At 39.6% G+C, this 23,479-nt stretch overlaps 2 protein-coding genes across 2 annotated transcripts; both read right to left on the reverse strand.

The window, feature by feature from the left end:
* Window positions 1–245: 245 nt before the first annotated feature.
* LOC127113453 (probable aspartic proteinase GIP2) lies at window positions 246–821 on the reverse strand. Its single transcript, XM_051046494.1, has one exon. It carries the CDS (start codon window positions 819–821, stop codon window positions 246–248), a length of 576 nt encoding a protein of 191 aa, XP_050902451.1.
* Window positions 822–2,298: 1,477 nt separating this feature from the next.
* LOC127113469 (sugar transporter ERD6-like 6) lies at window positions 2,299–21,803 on the reverse strand. Its single transcript, XM_051046495.1, has 7 exons — window positions 21,624–21,803; window positions 3,288–3,350; window positions 3,139–3,198; window positions 2,856–2,921; window positions 2,708–2,767; window positions 2,489–2,603; window positions 2,299–2,411 (listed from the first exon to the last, which is right to left on the reverse strand). The coding sequence occupies exons 1-7, from the start codon at window positions 21,801–21,803 to the stop codon at window positions 2,299–2,301; spliced, it is 657 nt and encodes a 218-aa protein (XP_050902452.1).
* Window positions 21,804–23,479: the final 1,676 nt, after the last annotated feature.

A 23,479-nucleotide genomic window follows, 5' to 3' on the forward strand; every position in this document is an offset into this window, starting at 1 on the left:
AAGTGTCTCACGCACTAATAGAGGTCAGGGGTTTGATACCCATTGCCCGAATTTTGAGAGATTTTTCAACACTTTACCACGGTTGAATGTTACCATCTTAGTGAAAGACTTAGCGTACTATATTTTACCATGGTTATAACTAGTAACCATTGTGATATGTTCACTTGAGTTTATTATTACTTATGTGAAATATTTATTTCACCAACTTGTCAATAAACACATTACCTTTCAATATGATTTAGAAATTAACAATATGACAAATGAAGTTTATGAGAAGATAATGATAACTGTGTTGGTAATGCAAACTGTGTCCTTCCAAGGCCTAAATTTCCTCTAGCTTTAGGAAAGGCTTTACTTATAGGAAAATCAAGATGATAATAATCTGAGTCAGTGCAACCAGAAAATAGTCCAGAGACTTTTGAGTTTGATATGAACAAAACATCATCACCAGTTTCACCCGAGAACAGTAAAACACCGAATGGATTGCTTATGGGAGTATCACATGTGTTGTTGGAGCAACCTGGTGATCTCAAAGGGGCGTTGCATTCAGTGCATTGGTTTTTCCAAGGGCAAAGTTTGGATTGACAAGGGAGAGGATTGAAGGTTGAAGAAGTGTAGTTATTGTTGCATTCATACCATAGCATTGATTCTCCAAGATCAATCAATACATCAAAGTTGTGTCGAGGTGTTCCTATGCCGATTGAAGTGTAGAAGAGATTGGTTACTGGGTCTTTTCCAATTGGTAAGATGAACTGTGATGTGCAAGAAGATGACAGAAGGGCTATTGTGAGAAGAGAGAGAAGAGTAGTAAAAGAAGCCATTCTTAATTGATGAGTGTTTGATGCATGTGAAGGGTTACTTTATATAGAAATAAATGTATATGAAGAAAATGTAAGTACTTTTCAATCCTTATTTTCATCACGTTTAGTCATACTTGGTAAGCTTTTCTTGAAATTAGGTTCTCTTTATCAATAATGTTCTCTTTTAACATTATTTAAGGACAATTCGTAGTTATGATGACAGTGATGAAAATGCTTTTTAGTACATTTTAAATATGTGAATCTTTAATTATGACTTTTATATGGGATTTTTTTTTAAAATAACCATCTTTTTGAAATTAAATAAGAAAATAACCAAGTTTTCAGACAAATTTCTAAAATAACCATGTTTGTGATAGGATGCGCCGGGGGAGTTGGCGCATCCCTTGAAATTTTAGGGCACCTCCATATCCCCCTAAGGCAGGCACCCATGGGGTTGGCGCCCTAGTGAAACCCCCCTAAGGGAGGCGCCCATGGGGTTGGCGCCCTTGTAAATCCCCTAAGGGAGGCGCCCATGGGGTTGGCGCCTAAGCCTCCTCCTAAGGGAGGCGCCCCTAGGGTTGGCGCCTTAGCCTTCAGCTAAGGGAGGCGTCCTTAGGGTTGGCGCCTGGGTGTGTGTGTTTTTTAGGCGCCACTTCTTGTGGCGCCTATGTGTGTTCACTACGCCAAATAAGGGAAAAGAGGGTGTTTTTTTTTGCCTATAACAGCGTTTTAAAGCGCCCTCTAATCTGGCGCTGGCATAGGTAAAGACAGTGCTTTTTTTCCTGGTGAAAGCGCTCTCTAAAATGGCTCTTTAAGCCCTTTAAGGGCCACTTTAGAGGGCGCTTTTTAAAGAAAGCGCCCTCTAAAGTGGAAACTTTTAAGGGTTTAGAGGGCGCTTTTACTGGAAAGCACCCTCTAAAGTGGAAACCTTTAAGGGTTTAGAGGGCGCTTTTACTAGAAAGCGCCCTCTAAAGTGGAAATTTAAAAGGTTTAGAGGGCGCTTATTTTGGAAAGCGCCCTCTAAAGTGGGTGGTTATTTAACATTTACATGCATCACATGTCTCTGTGACCATATTCTCATTTCAGGTTATGTTGCAGCCACAAGAGGTAACCAGAAGAAAATGGCATACAGCTGCTTGTTATAATTCACAAGAGCAACTAAAGGTTCTTTTTATGCTTTTATAATATTAAAATACAAATACTGATATATGCTTATTGTTTATATGATCTTCTTGCTATTTGAAATGTCATGAACCGAAACCACTGCTACTCTAATTGAAATGTATAATAACCACTCTCTTTCATTTATTTGTTTATAATCAATCAATTACAACAAAAATGCAAGTATGCTGCTAGATTAGAAAATCACACTGTTTTGGTATTTTTCATATTTAACAAGACCAAAGAGCACAAAAATGAATTGAGTTGATTCAGAAAAAAAAATATGAATGTGAATACATGAGTGAACACTAGCTGAAGTGCTACTCGAAAGGAAACTTCATCTGAAAAACTGTTGTATTTCGTCAAGAGTTTTTCCCTTTGTCTCGGGGACCCAAATGGCAACAAATCCTGCTGTGAAAACACACACTGCAGTATATATTGTGAAGGTTCCTGATAAAAACATAGGAAGCTTCTGGTTAGAAACAATAGATATTTATAGAAAATTAACATAGGCAATGCACACAAACCTCCCGAACTCCAATCCAAGAGCAAATTTGCTGTTAATGTAACCAACCAGGAAAAGAACCAATTGGCAAGTGTTGCAAAACTTCCAGCTAGGCCTTTGATGTTAATCGGAAGAATCTATTATGTAAAATATATTCAACACATCAACTATCACATTATATTACAACAAAGGTTTGTTCATATAGGGTTGTCATGCATATTATTATTGAAGAAAATTGTACCTCAGACATTATAATCCATGGCATTGCTCCTAATCCCAGAGAGAATGCAATAACCATGACCTGAAAGAAATTGAAAGTTTATAATAATGAAGTTAGGGAAACAAACAATAGAAACCATCATTTGTGTAATAAAGTTGTATTTACACACCACAACTCCAGCCACCGATACGAGGCTCAGTGTCGCATATAAATCAGAATCTGGTGATATATATTCCTGAGAGCAAATTCAACATAAAATATATTATCCATATAAAAAACCAAAAATATAAAGAAGAATTTACTGATATATAATCCTGTGAATCTGTGTTACAAATTTCTGAACATTTATGCATGAATGCATGTGTAATATCTAGTTAATGTATTATGTATATATAAAAATAAACAAAAAAAAAATGTTCAAAAAATATAACAAACAAAAAATTTATTATTACCTTCAAGTAGAATGATATTGAAACAACCAAAAGACTCAAAGCCATTGCAGATGAAGAAACCTGCAATAGGAGATTTTGATTAATCTCTTATTACCCTCCAAACAAATAGTAATGTGAATGCAAAAATTATCGAAAAAGCTCAGACTCACAATAAGTAAAAGCCGGCGACCAGATTCGTCTGCTAACCACAAAGTTAAAATCGTAGCAAGAACCTAAATGACATGTAAATATTGTTCAGATTATGGTCTGATAAATTTGGAACGTTACAAATTTAGTTTCCTTTCGGTCGAACCTGAACAGCACCGACTCCAAATGTTGCTACATCACTCGAAACATGCGTCTAAATCTCGGAATAACAGGAAAATACCACAAGACTTTTGCTGGAGACAACTTGTTCTTATATCGCGAGACACCGCATTTAGGACACTCATTTAACGATGCATACTCATTTCGAAACAAAACGCAATCGTTTGGACATGCATGTATCTTATCATAGCTCATGCCAATAGAGCACAACATCTTTTTAGTCTCATATGTTCGATTGGGAAGAACATTATCCTCAGGAAGCATATCTTTCAAAAGGGCTAATAACTCTGTGAAACTTTTAACCCATAATGCCTAGTCTCCATTGCTAGCATTGCAACACAATAATTATTGTTGAGAATACTCAATAAATGTATGAACCAAGAAAAATGAAACCAAAAATGAACAATAGCGAACGTCAGAAGAGAAACCAAGTAATATGAAGATTAGAAAAATACCTATGGTGTCAAAATCGAACAGCTAACAACGAATTAATAGAAGGAGGAAACGTCGTAGATCTAACAGAGGTGGAAGGAGAACGCCTTAGAAGTAGCGAAAATCGTAGCAGTGAGAATCCTAACGTGAAAAAGAACGAAAATAACAGAGAGTGAAATAACAAAACGCGCAGTATGTTATAATTTTAATGTTTACTAAAGGGGACCTCAGAGGGCGCTTGTGGAAAAAAAGCGCCCTCTAAAGGGGGCCTAAGAGGGCGCTTATGAAAGCGCTCTCTAAGGCTTTCCAAAAGCGCTTTATAAACTGGAAATGCACATGGACTTATAGAGCGCTTTTTGAAAAGCGCCCTCTAAGGGTAACCTTAGAGGGCGCTTTCTAAAAAGCGCCTTGTATTGTTGTCCCTCTATCTCCTCCTTATTTTTTCGCTTCACCTTAGAGGGCGCTTTATTACAAAAGCGCCCTCTAAAGTGCGTTGTCTATTCCAGTTGTTCGCTCCTTATTTTTTCGCTTCACTTTAGAGTGCGCTTTTGTAATAAAGTGTAACACCCCGATAAAAATATGATAATTATTTAATTTAAGTTAATAGTATATTTATTAATTTAATTAAATAATTGGATTATTATTCGAATTATTATTATTGGAATATAAAGTTGGAATCAGTAAAAAGTCCCATTTTTTGGTAAAAAGGGTTTTCACGTGAAAAGGGAGAAGCGACTGAAAAGTGGAAAAGGGCAAAGAGGAAAAGCTTGAAGCTAAAGGATTTGCCGGATTAACTCAGGTAAGGGGATTTATCGTCGTTTAATGGGTATTATGGGTTAACATGTACTGGGTAGTGATAAACCATTGAATCGACTCTAATTAGAATGATGAATGCTGAAATTTGTGAACTTTTGGATGAATGAGATATGAGTATAATTGAAGAAAATTCGTAGGAATTGGATGTAATAAGATTAGAGATTGTGAAATTGACTGTGTATGATCTGTGTTAGACAATATGAATGAATGTTGTGTAAACAAAAAAAATTGGACTGTGGAAGGTTGGATCTGAGAAATCTCGTAGTAGAGAAAACCCATAGCAGATCTGGAATTGTGGTTTCTGGTCATACGCGTATGGCACTAGGCAATACGCGTATGAGATGGCCTGGAGGGAAGGGATCTGGCGCTGATACGCGCCATACGCGTGTATTACGCGTAGCCTGTGAGTGGTACGCGTATGGGGCAAGGCCATACGCGTATGGAGGAAGAAGATGATGTTTTAAACGTAGTTTCGTTTCTGTTGGTACGCGTATGGGAGAAGTGGTACGCGTAGCATACACGTATGAGACAGATAATACGTGTATGGGCTTGGCTAGGAAATGGGCCATACGCGTATGGGCATGAGGCATACGCGTATGGGCAGAAGTTGGATTTTTCTGAGCTGTTGTTGTGCAGTTTTTGGTCGTTTCAGCTGAGTGATGCAATTTAGCTGATGTATGATATAGTAGGGATCATTTCCCGTTGTTTTGAGCAGTATAGGTATTAGTAGAGTGTGCTAATACTGTGATTTATTATTTGGCATGATATGATATGATTCTGTGATAAACATGCTGATGATGTATGATGGTATGCATAATGCTGTGAATATATCTGTTATGTATGCAATTGTGAATAGACTGCCTATGGCTTAGAGTGTGAGCATATGTCTATCTTGGATTATGTTGATGTTAGCATGCTAGGTGATTTAGCGTGTATAGCATGGCCTTTATGGTGGTAGCTAATTCCCATGGTGAGGAATTAGTGAGTGAGTTGTTGTGGATTGTTATTGATGTTTGCATGCTAGGTGATTTAGCGTGCATAGCATGGCCTTTATGGTGGTAGCTAATTCCCATGGTGAGGAATTAGTGAGTGAGTCACTAGGTCTCAAATGAGTGGGACTAGTGAGCTTGGTAGCCGTATCTGGGTTTGATCGGTGAGGTTGAACTATGTGTTCACGAATAGTCGGTACCGCATGCATGGAGTCTCATTGCATAATGTATGTATGGCGTATAATATGAATGGATGTATTCCAATATTATACGTGTGTTTTGTGTTGGGTTGAGTATGATTATGATTTTGAGTTGACGTTGCCGTTGCTGAATGTGTGATCTGATTAGGGTGATGAAATGTGTTAATTTACTTAGCATTACATGATATTTTATAATGCTTATTATATCGATTGAGGAACTCACCCTTACAACTATGTTTCAGGTAACGAGCAGTGATTGAGTAGAAGCTAGTGCTTGGAGTCTAGTGTAGTTCCTTAGTGGGTCATGCTCTGGTATATGTAACATCGGGACGGGATGTTTTACTTGTTTTCATTTTGTTGTTGGACAATTTTACATGTAATGTGTTACATGAATTTGCATGTTGTTAGATTTATATCCGCTGCGAATTGTGCAATATCTTATTTTGATTAATAAATGAGCATGACAAGATATTATGGTGAATGGTGTGAAGTGTCAAGTGTGACACCCTGAAATTGCATATCTACTCTGATTTATATGTTGTTGTTCTAATTAAATTTGGGGTATTTTAGAAGGGTGTTACATTAGTGGTATCAGAGCATAGTCGGTCGAGTCGAGTCGTAATTATTCTGTTTCCCTGTATGTGATAGGTGTTGTGTAACCTTATCCGTACTTATTGTTTTAGCTTGTTGGGTTTTCAGAATAGAGATGGCTGGAAGAGGTAGAGACGATGCTGCAATTGCTGAGGCTCTGGGTATGCTAGCTGGAGTGCTTGGAGGGAATCCGAATGTTGTGGGATTGGGAGCTGCTCGTCAACTGAGTGAGTTCCAAAAGAACAATCCTCCAATGTTCAAGGGAGCATACGATCCAGATGGTGCTCAGAAGTGGTTGAAGGAGATCGAGAGGATCTTCCGAGTGACTGAGTGTGCTGATAACCAGAAGGTCAGGTTCGGTACGCATATGCTGTCAGAGGAAGCAGATGATTGGTGGGTTGCTACCCGCACTGAGTTGGAAGCTGCTGGGAGTGCTGAGATCACTTGGGCGGTGTTCAGAGAGAGATTCCTGAGGAAGTACTTTCCAAAGGATGTCAGAGGAAAGAAAGAGATAGAGTTCTTAGAATTGAAGTAGGGCAATCGGTCTGTTACTGAGTATGCTGCTAAGTTCACAGAGCTGTCGAAGTATTACACTCCCTATGATGAGGCTACTGGGGAATTTTCAAAATGTGTGAAGTTTGAGAACGGGTTACGTCCCGAGATCAAGCAGGCTATTGGGTATCAGCGGATTAGAGTGTTTTCTGACTTGGTTGACTGTTGCAGGATTTATGAACAGGATACCAAGGCCAGAGCGAAGAGCTATCAGCAGAGGGTTGATAGGAAAGGCAAGAATCAGAATGATCGTGGGAAACCGTATGCAGCTGGCAAGGGTTTCCAGAGACAGAGTGGGATGAAGAGACCTAGTGGGGGAGACTCCAGTGCCCCTGCTAAGTGTTACAGATGTGGTCAGGCTGGACATCGTATCCATGAGTGTACCAGTGCTGAGAAGAAGTGTTTCAAGTGTGGCAAGGGTGGTCATTTGGCTGCAGAGTGCCGGTTGAAGACTATGACTTGTTTCAACTGTGGAGAGGTGGGCCATATCAGTCCACAGTGTACTAAGCCGAAGAAGGAGAACCAGTCGGGAGGCAAGGTCTTTGCTTTATCGGGTTCTGAGACTTCTGCAGATGATCGTTTGATCCGAGGTACGTGTTATATTAATGGCTTTCCTCTTGTAGCTATTATTGACACAGGTGCAACTCATTCCTTTATATCTTTGGATTGTGCTGTGAAACTTAAATTAGAGATATCTGAGATGCATGGGGGTATGGTGATTGATATTCCTGCGAAGGGTTCAGTGACTACTACTTCAGTTTGTTTAAATTGTCCTTTGAGTATTTTCGGTAGAGACTTTGGGATGGACCTCGTGTGTCTTCCACTAGTGCAGATTGATGTTATCCTGGGTATGAACTGGTTGGTGTTTAACCGAGTTTATATCAACTGTTTTGATAAGACTATGATCTTTCCTAAGATTGAGGAAGGAAAGAGTTTGTTTCTATCAGCAAGGCAGGTGAATGAGGCAGTAGCAGATGGGGCAGAGTTGTTTATGCTGTTAGCAACTTTGGAGGCTAAAGATAAACTGGTGATCTGCGATCTAGCCGTGGTGTGTGATTTTCCTGATGTGTTTCCTGAAGAAGTGAATGAATTACCGCCAGAGCGTGAAGTTGAGTTCTCGATTGATTTGGTACCTGGTACTAGGCCGATATCGATGGCTCCGTACCGTATGTCTGCTGTTGAGTTAACTGAATTGAAGAGTCAGCTGGAAGATCTGTTGGATAAGAAATTTATTCGTCCGAGTGTGTCACCGTGGGGCGCACCAGTGTTATTGGTTAAGAAGAAAGAAGGTACTATGAGGTTGTGTGTAGACTACAGGCAACTGAATAAAGTGACGATCAAGAATCGGTATCCTTTGCCGAGGATTGATGATTTGATGGATCAGTTGGTTGGTGCGAGTGTGTTCAGCAAAATAGATTTGAGATCGGGGTATCATCAGATACGTGTGAAAACTGAGGATATTCAGAAGACTGCTTTCAGAACAAGGTATGGACATTATGAGTATTCTGTAATGCCTTTTGGTGTGACTAATGCGCCTGGGGTATTTATGGAGTATATGAATAGGATTTTCCATCCGTACCTAGACAAGTTTGTTGTGGTGTTTATTGACGATATTTTGGTGTATTCGAAATCTGAAGAAGAGCATGCTGAACATTTGAGAGTGGTTTTAGGAGTTCTACGAGAAAAGAAGTTATTTGCTAAACTGTCCAAGTGTGAATTTTGGTTAGAAGAGGTTAGTTTTATTGGTCATGTGGTTTCAAGAGGTGGTGTTGCTGTTGATCCTTCTAAGATAGAAGCGGTATCTAAGTGGGAAGCTCCGAAGTCAGTTTCTGAGATAAGGAGTTTTCTTGGACTTGCAGGTTATTATAGGAAATTCATTGAGGGGTTTTCTAAGTTGGCGTTACCGTTGACGATGTTGACTAGAAAGGGGCAAGCGTTTGTTTGGGACTCAAAATGTGAAGAAGGTTTCCAAGAGTTAAAGAGAAGGTTAACTACTGCTCCTATTCTGATATTACCAAGTCCGTCGGAACCATTTGAGGTTTACTGTGATGCTTCATTGTTGGGTTTGGGTGGTGTTTTGATGCAGAATAAGCAGGTGGTAGCTTATGCTTCGAGACAACTGAAGGTTCATGAGAGGAACTATCCGACACACGATTTAGAGTTGGCAGCTGTGGTATTTGTTCTGAAATTATGGAGGCATTACTTGTACGGATCAAGATTTGAGGTTTTCAGTGACCATAAAAGTTTAAAGTATTTGTTTGATCAGAAAGAGCTGAATATGAGACAGAGGAGATGGTTAGAGTTCCTGAAGGATTATGACTTTGGTTTGAATTACCATCCGGGTAAAGCCAACGTAGTGGCTGATGCATTGAGTCGGAAATCATTGCATATGTCTATGTTAATGGTTAAGGAATTGGATTTAATTGAGCAGTTTAGAGACTTGAGTTTGGTGTGTGAGAGTACTCACAATAGTGTTAAGTTGGGAATGTTGAAGTTAACGAGTGGTATTCTGGATGAGATTAGAGAGGGTCAGAAATCCGATGTGCTTTTGGTTGATAAGTTGACTCTAGCGAATCAAGGTCAAGGTGGTGAATTCAGAGTTGATGAGAATGGTGTTTTGAAATTTGGTAATAGGGTGTGTATTCCAGATGTTACCAAACTTAAGAAGAGTATTCTTGAGGAAGGACATCGTAGTGGCCTGAGTATTCATCCTGGGGCTACGAAGATGTATCATGATTTGAAAAAGTTATTTTGGTGGCCGGGAATGAAAAGAGAAATTGCGAGTTTTGTTTATTCCTGTTTGACTTGTCAGAAGTCAAAGATTGAGCATCAGAAGTCGTCTGGGCTAATGCAACCGTTGGCTATTCCAGAGTGGAAGTGGGATAGTATCAGTATGGATTTTGTTTCTGGGTTACCGAGGACAATTAAGAATTTTGAAGCTATTTGGGTGATTGTTGACAGATTGACAAAATCGGCTCATTTCATTCCGATCAGAATGGATTATCCGTTAGAGAGATTAGCTGAGTTGTATATTGAGAAAATTGTAAGTTTGCATGGTATTCCGTCGAGTATTGTTTCGGACAGAGATCCTAGATTTACATCGAAGTTCTGGGAAGGTTTGCAGAGGGCTTTGGGAACTAAGCTGAGATTGAGTTCTGCATATCATCCGCAGACTGATGGTCAGACTGAGAGGACGATTCAGTCACTGGAGGATCTTTTGAGGGCTTGTGTTTTGGAAAAGGGAGGTGCTTGGGATTGTTATTTACCTTTGATTGAGTTTACCTACAACAATAGTTTTCATTCGAGCATTGGTATGGCACCGTTTGAAGCTTTGTATGGTAGGAGATGTCGGACACCTTTATGTTGGTATGAGTCCGGTGAGAGTGCTGTGGTTGGACCGGAGATTGTTCAACAAACTATGGAAAAGATTAAGATGATTCAGGAGAAGATGAGGATTGCGCAGAGTCGTCAGAAGAGTTATCACGATAAGAGGAGGAAGTCACTTGAGTTTCAAGAGGGAGATCATGTGTTTCTTCGTGTTACTCCGATAACTGGGGTTGGACGAGCGTTGAAATCGAAGAAGTTGACACCTCGATTTATTGGTCCTTATCAGATTTTGGAGAGGATAGGGGAGGTAGCCTATCGTATCGCTTTACCGCCGTCACTTGCGAATCTGCATGAGGTTTTTCATGTGTCTCAGTTGAGGAGGTACATTCCTGATCCGTCGCATGTGGTCCAAGTAGATGATGTACAGGTGAGAGATAACCTGACCGTTGAAACATCACCTATGAGGATCGAGGATCGAGAGTTGAAGCAGTTGCGGGGTAAAGAGATTGCTTTGGTAAAGGTAGCTTGGGGAGGACCAGCAGGTGGCAATGTGACTTGGGAACTTGAGAGTCAGATGAAGGAGTCTTATCCAGAGTTATTCGCTTGAGGTATGTTTTCGAGGACGAAAACTCTTTTAGTGGGGGAGAGTTGTAACACCCCGATAAAAATATGATAATTATTGAATTTAAGTTAATAGTATATTTATTAATTTAATTAAATAATTGGATTATTATTGGAATTATTATTATTGGAATATAAAGTTGGAATCAGTAAAAAGTCCCATTTTTTGGTAAAAAGGGTTTTCACGTGAAAAGGGAGAAGCGACTGAAAAGTGGAAAAGGGCAAAGAGGAAAAGCTTGAAGCTAAAGGATAACTCAGGTAAGGGGGGTTTATCGTCGTTTAATGGGTATTATGGGTTAACATGTACTGGGTAGTGATAAACCATTGAATCGACTCTAATTAGAATGATGAATGCTGAAATTTGTGAACTTTTGGATGAATGAGATATGAGTATAATTGAAGAAAATTCGTAGGAATTGGATGTAATAAGATTAGAGATTGTGAAATTGACTGTGTATGATCTGTGTTAGACAATATGAATGAATGTTGTGTAAACAAAAAAAATTGGACTGTGGAAGGTTGGATCTGAGAAATCTCGTACTAGAGAAAACCCATAGCAGATCTGGAATTGTGGTTTCTGGTCATACGCGTATGGCACTAGGCAATACGCGTATGAGATGGCCTGGAGGGAAGGGATCTGGCGCTGATATGCGCCATACGCGTGTATTACGCATAGCCTGTGAGTGGTACGCGTATGGGGTAAGGCCATACGCGTATGGAGGAAGAAGATGATGTTTTAAACGTAGTTTCGTTTCTGTTGGTACGCGTATGGGAGAAGTGGTACGCGTAGCATACGCGTATGAGACAGATAATACGCGTATGGGCTTGGCTAGGAAATGGGCCATACGCGTATGGGCATGAGGCATACGCGTATGGGCAGAAGTTGGATTTTTCTGAGCTGTTGTTGTGCAGTTTTTGGTCGTTTCAGCTGAGTGATGCAATTTAGCTGATGTATGATATAGTAGGGATCATTTCCCGTTGTTTTGAGCAGTATAGGTATTAGTAGAGTGTGCTAATACTGTGATTTATTATTTGGCATGATATGATATGATTCTGTGATAAACATGCTGATGATGTATGATGGTATGCATAATGCTGTGAATATATCTGTTATGTATGCAATTGTGAATAGACTGCCTATGGCTTAGAGTGTGAGCATATGTCTATCTTGGATTATGTTGATGTTAGCATGCTAGGTGATTTAGCGTGTATAGCATGGCCTTTATGGTGGTAGCTAATTCCCATGGTGAGGAATTAGTGAGTGAGTTGTTGTGGATTGTTATTGATGTTTGCATGCTAGGTGATTTAGCGTGCATAGCATGGCCTTTATGGTGGTAGCTAATTCCCATGGTGAGGAATTAGTGAGTGAGTCACTAGGTCTCAAATGAGTGGGACTAGTGAGCTTGGTAGCCGTATCTGGGTTTGATCGGTGAGGTTGAACTATGTGTTCACGAATAGTCGGTACCGCATGCATGGAGTCTCATTGCATAATGTATGTATGGCGTATAATATGAATGGATGTATTCCAATATTATACGTGTGTTTTGTGTTGGGTTGAGTATGATTATGATTTTGAGTTGACGTTGCCGTTGCTGAATGTGTGATCTGATTAGGGTGATGAAATGTGTTAATTTACTTAGCATTACATGATATTTTATAATGCTTATTATATCGATTGAGGAACTCACCCTTACAACTATGTTTCAGGTAACGAGCAGTGATTGAGTAGAAGCTAGTGCTTGGAGTCTAGTGTAGTTCCTTAGTGGGTCATGCTCTGGTATATGTAACATCGGGACGGGATGTTTTACTTGTTTTCATTTTGTTGTTGGACAATTTTACATGTAATGTGTTACATGAATTTGCATGTTGTTAGATTTATATCTGCTGCGAATTGTGCAATATCTTATTTTGATTAATAAATGAGCATGACAAGATATTATGGTGAATGGTGTGAAGTGTCAAGTGTGACACCCTGAAATTGCATATCTACTCTGATTTATATGTTGTTGTTCTAATTAAATTTGGGGTATTTTAGAAGGGTGTTACATAAAGCGCCCTCTAAGGTGCGCTGTCTATTCCAGTTTTTGGCGTAGTGGTTGTCGGATTTATCGCTTCTATAAATACGATCACCTTGCATACAATTATTTTCAGTCAAATTCATCTCCTAGTCTATATTTTCACTCAAATTCATCTCCTAGTCTAGTCCAACCATCAATTTTAATTTTCTTTGTTTTAACAATGTCTACATACATTCAAAAACGAAATGCTGATGTAATATTTTCTGCCGTTGCGGCTCCGATACAGGTTCGACTTTGGAACACAGATACGTTTGAACGTCTTAATCGGACGTTGTATAGTTGGTTAGAGGGAGAAATTGGAGAGGGTGAACAGATTAGACGAATACAATGGCTTGTGTCCACGTTCAACCAAAACAGAGAAGTGCGTGAATGAGTGGATATTAAGACCGACCAAGACGCTCGCAGGATGATGCAGTACATGTTCAAAATTGTTTTGATGGTTGTAATTGCATAGTTTTTGTATTCTAGTTGTTTTAATTGTTTGTGTTATTTTTTATGAACAACTGTCTTTTCGTCACAGCCGTCTACTATGAAGTAAAATTAATTTTCCATATATTGCAACAGAGGTACTTTGAAGTAAATGTAAGTTTCCATATATAGCAATAGAGGTACATCTGATTTAATCTTTATGTGCTCGTTCTAACAGTAGGACAGTTATTACGATTGTGACCTGGTTGACGGCATGAACTACATAGTCTAACCATTTTGTTCGTCGTATCCATTTCGGTTCGAATTCGGGTGCTGTTAGGGCGACCCTTTTTCTTCCTTCGTATAACTTCGTTGTGCCAGACGATGTCCCCTTGATATTCTGGCCAATAATCCTCTTTTGCCACTACTGAAAAACTAATTTTATAAACATTTGAAAGGTTGGCGACTTTGTAAAGTTCAGATAGCAAGTAGGATGGATCTCTTCGAACCTTTGAGCACGCCGCTATGACATGGGAGCAGGGGGTACGGAAGGCTTGGAACCTTCCGCAGTCGCACTAAACTCTATCTAATTCAACTCTGTACTGTCCCATTGGCATGCCCTCATTGTGATCCATGGACTCGGCAACACTAAACCAACCTTTTGTTCGGTCAAATACCGTAACCACGTGTGTGTTTGCTTTGGCAGCTTAATGTCTGATGAATTTCATTGAAGCATCACTGAACAACTGTCCAGATTGCAACACGGAACTCCATTTTGAGCATCTGGTTTCAAACAACGCCCCTAGCCTGAAATATGTAGCTTGCACCAAAGCGGTTATTGGTAGGTTACGAATTCCTTTGAAGATAGAGTTCATTGATTCCACAAGATTTGTTGTCATGTGGCCCCAACGTTGTCCGCCGTCGTATGCCCTAGTCCACTTCTCCAACGGAATACTATCGATCCACTGAACCGCATCTTCGTTCGACAATCTTATTTCCTCGCGGTAGTGTTTGAAAGAAGGTTTTGTCAATGCGTAACCTGCATTGACAACCTTCTTACGCAACGTCTTATCTTTGATTTCTCGCATGAAATTCTGAGCAATATGTCTAATACAAAACACATGCGTCGAATGAGGATTTTGCCAGCCATTGTCAATGTTATTATATGCACTGATGATTGAGGGGTGTCTATCAGAGATCAAACACAAGTTAGGTTGAGGTGCTACGTGCAATCGGAGATTTCTTAGGAAAAAACTCCATCCCTCAGTTGTCTCCCCTTCAACTAAGGCGAAGACGATCGGAAAAATATTGATGTTCCCATCTTGTGCCACTGCCATCAGTAACGTTCCTTTGTATTTTCCATACAACCATGTACCATCAATTTGTATAATTGGTTTACAGAAAGAAAAACCTGTGATACACGGTTGATACGCCCAAAATAGACGGTGAAATATTCTATTTCCAACAGCACATGTACCATTTGGTGTATATGCGGGCAATGTTTCCATCTTGAAAATTGTACTGGGAGCATAGTGTTTTAGAGCGAACATGTATTTTGGAAGTTGTTTGTAAGATTCCTCCCAATTGCCAAACACTTTTTCAACAACTTTTGTTCTAGCTATCCATGCCTTCCTATATGATGGTGTGTAGTTGTACTCTGCCCTAATATGCGAGATTATTGTACTCACCTTTAAAGACGGATTATCGGCAATGACAGATAATATTTCATCGCATATTAGTTGGGAGCTTAATTTACGATGATCCTGCATTGGGTTGGTCAGGATGCATGTGTGATCTGGACCCATTGATCCAATCTCCCAAGACTCCTTCCTCTTCCTGTACGAAGCTGACAACTTAAACAGGCAGTGCTCATTCGGACAATAAACTTTATACCTCAATGCGTCAGTTCTATCAACTCTGAAATCTGCTGATAGTTCCATGTGGAATTTTTTGATGGCTTTTACACATTCCTCTTTTATGCGAAATGTGTCTCCTTGTTTCAGAGATCCTTGCATTTGCACGTAAGGATTGTACCATACATCTCCCGAAGGTTCATCCGAACCCAAATTTAACCTTGTCATGTGTTGGGGTGGGCAATATACATGACCTGCTAGTATTGGCTCCTCTTCCTCTTCAGCGTTCACCATCGAATCAACGATGATCTCAGGTTCCTCTTCTTCATCGTCTGGAACATTCACCTCAACTTGTTCGTCATCAGTCTCACAAAACACTTGTGACTAATTAATGTACTGGGACTCCTGTTGTTGATGTGGTAATATATACAACTCTATATCGTTGTAACCGGATTGTTCGTGACTGCCAAACATATGTTGAACATCATCATCATCTCGAATCTTCTTCTGATAAAATTTTACCTGGTTTTCTGCAAAACAAACTGGATTTTTATAGATGATCTGACCGACATTATTGGACTGCAACTTCTTTTCAATTCTTTGTTTTAGGTATGAAAAATTTGATCGCCGATTTATTGTAAAACGAGTCACCTGTGTGTCTCGAAAACAAAAACCGAACAACCGATGATCAAATATTTCACTGTCAACATGTGCACTGATCATATATTGTTGTGTGGAAGACATTGTGTTGAATGGAATTGATCTAAATGATTTATAAATCTTTTTCAACCGTACAACACAAATAGTTGGCCAATGCATTAATAAATTCATAATAGTCTGTACAGACTTGACTATACTTGCACGCAGAGAAAAGAGTGAAAACAGACTTGACTATACTTGCACGCAGAGGGAAGAGTGAAAAGATTACACAGAGGAAAGAGTGAAAAGAATACTCAATACACAGAGAATCAAAGAATCTCTGATTTCTCTGTGCCCTAATGTACCCTAATGTGCCCTAAGATTAAACATAAAGTAAACATAGGCGCCCATTCCCTTGGCACCATAAAGTAACATAGGCGCCAAAGGGTTGGGCGCCTCTCCCTTAAAATGAACATAGGCGCCACTAGGAAGGGCGCCTCTTCCTAATGCCTTACACTAAGGCGCCAAGAGGAAGGGCGCCTCTTACTTGCATGTGAAAAATCACATGTAGGCGCCAAAGGTAATGGCTCCTCTTCCTATTGCATGTGATTTCTTCACATGCGCCTACTAGATTCCTTCCATGCTATTTTTGTCATTCACTTTGTGTCATTCATTTGTCTTTCAATTTTGTCATTCACTTGTTTTTTAACCTCATGTGTCTTTGCATGCAAACAATCATAATTCTTTATGGTTTCTAAACCTACTCACTTATTCATCTATAAATACTCTCCCATATCAACATTATCAAACCATCTTCATCACACTCTTTCCTTCTACCATATTTCTTTCATCTAACAAACTTAAGCTTTGCAAAATCGAATCATGTCTTTGTTAACTATGGGCGATGAACACAGAGGCACAACCGAGAATATCTCGGCATTTGTATGTTATCTCTCTCTTTTAGTTACTATTTATGGATTACTTGTAATACATATGTTCTTTGTGTTATACCTTTCAAATCTCTTTCTTTTTTGTTATTAGGATCCGAAGCGGTTTAGATGTCGTGTACATGAATATGTACCCCACGATCCTTTAATAGAACCATATATTAGAGGATGTGGATTTGGAAATCTCCTAAACATTGTTTCGTACTCGGTGGACTACAAGTTCATCCTGGCTTTGTTGGAGAGGTGGAGACCCGAGACCCACACATTTCACCTTCCGATTGGTGAGTGTACCGTCACACTTGAGGACGTGTACATGCTGTTGGGTCTTCGTATAGATGGAAAGGCAGTGAATGGGAAAGTTAACCAAGACAACAACATATGCAATGAATTACTGGGTGCCCCTTTGTTAGACAACGAAACTGAGGGAGACACATCCAGTCAAGCAAGAGGGCAAGGTATAAATTTAAAATACCTTAGACAATATTATAACAGTATAGTACTGTCTGAAGATTCAACCGAGTATGAGAAAATAATAAAAGCTCGGTGTTATATTATGATTTTATTTGGTAATTTTTTGTTTCCAGAAAGTACAGGTAATTCTGTGAATATAATGTATTTACCTTTATTACGCAACATCAATAAGGTAAACACTTATAGTTGGGGTTCAGCTGTGTTGGCCCATCTATATAGTGCATTGTGTAAAAATGCAAAAAAGAATACTTGTACTTTTTTTCATGTGCTTATTTGCTTCAAGCTTGGGGGTGGTCTAGGATGTCGTCGCTCGCCCCAGAAAATGAGCGTCCATTCGTGTTCCCATTTACAACCAAGTAAGTCTACCACTTTACCATTCACCATTTAGTTAATTATATCTATTATTTAAATTAACAGTAAATAATATTTTTCACTTCTTTTTATTATCTTAGGTGGTCAGTAAAGGGAATGAACTACAATAGGTGTCCGAAACACGCTATTGTAGTCTATCGAAATCTATTGGATCACATTGGACATGATGATGTAATACTCCTACCAAACTATAGTTAATCTTAAAATAGTTCTCAAATTATTTTCCATCTAACGATTTGTTATTTTTTTCCAATTTGTATGGAGGCCATATCTGGGTCTGGATCATGATGTGAACCATGACGATGCTGCAGTTTGGACAGTGAAGACACCAATTATCCGATTCACTACAGTTGAAATGCACCAAAGTGACCGGGTCAAACTGCAGTTCGGAATGCTACAACATATTCCAGAGTCTCCCACGTGTTTGGGGAATTGGCATCAAAAAAGGGTCGATGCACAGTGGGATTATTCTGACTGGAGAGACTTTGCAAAAGACATGTGTCGTCAATGGAGAAATCGACGACAACACATCCTGATGGAACCAGTCATCCAAGGTGTAAGACCGACTCAACAATATATGGCATGGTTTAGGTCTGTAACAACTCAGCAATTTGTATCTGAGCCGCGGTATTTGATGGATCCGTGCCAACTTGCTTCGTCATCGTATGTCGCACATCAATTCACCACCCAACACCAATGTGAACCCACCCAAACTCAACAACCAACCACACAACATCAACCGACCACATACTCAAACCAACCAAACACCCAACATCGCAACCCGTTCATGCCAACCACCCAACAACGAATCATCCAACGTCGCAATCCCTTCATACCACCCACCCAACAACGAATCATCCAACGTCGCAATCCCTTCATACCACCCACCCAAACACAAAACCAAGAACCAAATCCCGCAACCACAACCGTCTATAGCACCGATGATTCATATGGGTCACGTCATCGTAGCCCTCCACCATTTAACACCACTGTTTAACTATAGTACGCCCCAAGAACCATTGCTTCGTTTTCAAAACGACTCAATGACCCAATTTGGGCAACTATGCCGTCCCCAATTCACCCAATTCACCCAACCCCAACGCCCTAACTACGATGACATGGGAACCGAACTCCATTCCGGAAGCGTCGTTGGCCACAGCCCCTCTGGATATTGGGAGCAAATGATGACACATCTGTCGAATACCGCCGGAACCTCTGTCGGACCTTCCAACCAGCCATCGCTCGATCAGGTCAGCATCCAAAGACCACAAACACCTCAAGAAAATCGTGGGAGACCTCGGAGACAACCTAACGCACCGGGATGTGGAACCGGGGGACGTTATAATCGGGCGGGTCATTAGGATTTTGGTCATTCTAATGTAATCAATTATTATATATTTAATGAAGTCATTTTATTTTTATTTTTATTTATTATGTATTAAATAATAAATATGAAATATTAAAAACAAAAAATATTATAAAAAATTATAATTAAAAAAAATATAAAAAAAAATAAGACACAGGCGCCAACCCTAAGGGTGCCTCCCTTAGTGAGGAGGCTAAGGCGCCAACCCCATGGGCGCCTCCCTTAGGGGAGTCACTAGGGCTCCAACCCCATGGGCGCCTCCCTTAGGAGCCCAATGCAATTGGCGCCAATACGTCTGGCGCCTGCCCTAAAATTTTAAGGGACGCGCCAACTCCTCCGGCGCATCCTCTTCCAAACATGGTTATTTTGGAAAATTTTCTGAAAACTTGGTTATTTTCGTATTTAATTTCAAAAAGATGGTTATTTTTAAAAAAAATCTTCATATGGATATAATTTTATATTGTCTGCTAGACTCATAATTGTTTGTCGGTGTTGCTTATTCAGATGGATAACATCCACATTGGTAGCCCATACTATAAATAACCTTGACTAGATTTTTTAATGCATTATATATCTTATTAGTAGTTTTATTAGTATACCACGTAAAGATATTTAAATATTTTTAGATTTTAGAGATATATTTTCGCACGCATCAAAAAACATTAAATGTATCAGAAATACATCTTCATAATATTTTAAAAGTCATATATCACGCATTAATTCTGAAAGGTATTTGACACACATATTGTACCAGAGATGCATCACCGGTTATTTTACAGAGATGCATCTCCGTAACATACCAAAACAATGCATGTTATGTTTTGTTTTTTCAAATGAAGATTTATAAACGTTATGTATCATGTTATGTAACAAGATTCAAACCATACAATCGATATGAAAAAATAACATATATAAATCCAGATGGTCCAAAAATGTCATATATAAATAAAGTTTAAATACACAATAAAGTGACATGAGATGAAAATAAAATACAATCCACGATGAATCCATAGTACAACTATTATATACTACTGCACTACTATATATGTCAGACTACATCTCCTCTGTCTCTTCTGACTCCTCTGCCTCCTCGGCCATCAATCCCTTCGTCCTCTGGCGTTGTCTCAAGTACATCAATGTCCCCCTTGCCTCCGTCAAGATGGCATATATGACCTTCCTCACATTAGACCCATCGGGAAGATACCTATGTCAATGTCTACCTGCGCAATCTCCATTATGTGATGACATCTAGGAAAGATATTCTCAACATGATCTAACTGTTCCTGCTCCTTCTCTAGTATCTCTTAATGAGCTGACCTTGGTGGATCTCCTAGAGCAGCTTGCACCATATATAAATGTGACATCCTGAAGAACTACCTGATGTATTCGTCGATGTAGCTCTAGTCGCTCTGAGCTATGGTACTTCGTGCCTCTCTCATTATCATCAAACATGACATTCATTTATCTACGTGTCAAAGTAGGAGGAGCAGAGACAACATGGTGTCTGGGATTGGTCTGAGTGTAGCCGAACTGCCGTATCACGCGCTCGGCAAGATGAGAAGAAGTGACACGTGATCCGCAAGCCACCTAGTATAACACTATCTCGTAAAATGGTCGTGTCTTAACGTGATCGTCATAACTATTGAAGTGCATGTCCTCGGAAATAAAGCGGTCAAGATACACTCTGAACGAGTCTATCGCCTGGTTCCCTCTAAGTAGGGAAAATATAATAGCATATAACATATCTTGAATGTAAGTTGGTACACTCGCCCAACCGGAGATGCTTAGGAAGTGTTGAAGAATTCAAGCCTAAAAAGTTTGGAACATACGAATCATTAGTAATGGATTTGTAAAGATGAAATGAAAAGGAAATAAAAACATTAAAAGACCAGTAAATATTACCGCCAATAGTGTGATGTTACTTGTGATTTGCTTCAATTTCCACCTACAACCCTCTGTACAAGTGGCACTCTTGTCCATAAAAATCACAGTGCCAACTAAATATAGCAGGTATACTCTCATAACATGCGCTCTACGGAGCCCCACATGCTCTTCATCATCTCTAGCCTACCTTGCTCTATCGAGCTCATCTGTACATAACTTTTTCAAGAATTCAAACCTAGCATAAGCCCATCTGGTTTTATCCATCTCCTGCCATGATCTAGAAGTTTCTCCCTGATCGGAAGATGCGGAAAACACAACACATCGTTGAGTGTGATAGACATCTCACCTAACGGGAGATGAAATGACGAGGTCTCAGAGTGTCATCTCTCCATGAATGAATTAAGCATCTCGTGGTTTATTGTAATATAACCGATAATGCACAAGTTTTTCATCCCAGATCGGGACAAAGTTTCTTGAAACACTCCTTATTAGGCTGAGGCAAGCGAGTAATCTTTCGCACGTGGTTAATAAACTTAAGCGGATCAAGGTCCTGCCGAAAATAAAAATCAATGTTAGAAACTTGTAATATATTAATAAATATAAATTAAAAAGAATGAATCCAACTAATGCTACCTCTCTGTCCCAAATATGTCTCACAATATAGTATGGATACAGAGGCAGTAGTGACAACTCTACATGGCCTCCTCCAAATGGCTTTGACTCAACATGCTCAGTAGCCTCATCATCCGAAGTTGACATTAGTTCGACAACATCAATATCAGTCGGTGGTACTAGCTCATAAGCATCATCCATTGGAGGTGGCACTGGTGCCTCCGATACCACCGGTGACTCGGGTACCTCTAGCGCCTGAATAGGTGAAACCTGGTGCTTGTGTAACACCCTTCTACCCAAACGACATATTTAAATAGATTATCAGAGTACAACATGTAGAAGAGTTTACATTTCTTACAACATAACAATTATCACATCACAACATAAAACATATTATTTATTTTATTAAAACTTCGCAGCGGACAACAACATTAATATTATCATTCATCATATAACAATTCATAATAATGGTTCAACATTATCTCAACAAAACATCTCAACATGTTAGTCATCATAAACAACGTAAATAATAATCAATTATCTATCGAATCCCATAACCCCGGTGTCACATGACCAGAGCATTTGACTCGACTCTGTAGAATAACTCTACACTTATTCTTCAAACCTCAACAATAGCTACTCCTCTTTATCTGCACATTGCTCATCATAGATGAACATAAACACATGCAGAAGGGGTGAGAATTACATTATTAAATAATAATATAACGACAGAAATATAAACATAAATATATTTCACATATGCCAACACAGCTCATCATAATCATCATAATCAACATATTCATGAACATCAACAAAACAACATATCAAATGCAATGCACACACCCATGCATGACTCAACACGACTCGGTATACCCATTTTGTGACCAACTACAGGATCACCACTCCCAGATTCATCACCATAGAATCCGAGTTCCCCGCAAGGAACCAAGCCTCTCAACAAGCCCGGAGTCAACAACATCATTGGAACTCAGTCCGTTCATCACTAGGCATCGGCCTTTCATGAATGCATGCACACCAAGCATGCATCATAATCAACATAGCAACAACAGCATCATATATTCATGTTATCATCATCATTAACACATTCTATCACAAAAGCATATCACATCATGCCACATAATCAAACACAGTATTATCACACTCTACTAATATCTATACCACTCAAAGCAACGGGAAATGATCCCTCGTATACCATGCATCAGCTAAGTTACCTCGCTCAGCCTAACCAACCAAAAACTGCACAACAACAACCCAGGAAAGACCACAAGTCTGCCCATACGCGTATTGCCTATGCCCATACGCGTATTGCCCACGCCTGACCAAATCCATACGCGTATTGCCATGTCCATACGCGTATGCTACGCGTATCACATTCCCATACGCGTACCAACAGAGACCAAAACACGTTCAAAACATCATCTTCCTCATCCATACGCGTATTGCCTAGTGCCATACGCGTACCAGCAATCTCATACGCGTATCGCCTAGTGCCATACGCGTATGACCAGAAACCAGATTTACAGATCTGCAATGGCTTTTTCTGCTACGAGATCTATCCAAATTCATCCTTCCACAGTCCAAATTTCACACAAAATCACTCATATCATCTAATACAAATAGTCCCCTACTCGATTTCACAAATCCTAACATCATTGCATATAATTTCTACGAATTCATTCGATTAAAATCCCAATTTCGTTCATCCAATATTTCACCATTTTCAGCATATTATTGTTTAATAAGGTTCAGACCCCTTACCTCTTTGGATTGAAGGAAGCTCTGAGCAATCTTTGGCCTTTTCCTCTTCCTTCTCTTTCTCTTCAGCGTTTCTCCCCCTTTCTCTGACTCTGAGGCAA

Source organism: Lathyrus oleraceus, chromosome 1, assembly GCF_024323335.1.
Source record: "Lathyrus oleraceus cultivar Zhongwan6 chromosome 1, CAAS_Psat_ZW6_1.0, whole genome shotgun sequence".
Taxonomy (NCBI): Eukaryota; Viridiplantae; Streptophyta; class Magnoliopsida; order Fabales; family Fabaceae; genus Lathyrus; species Lathyrus oleraceus.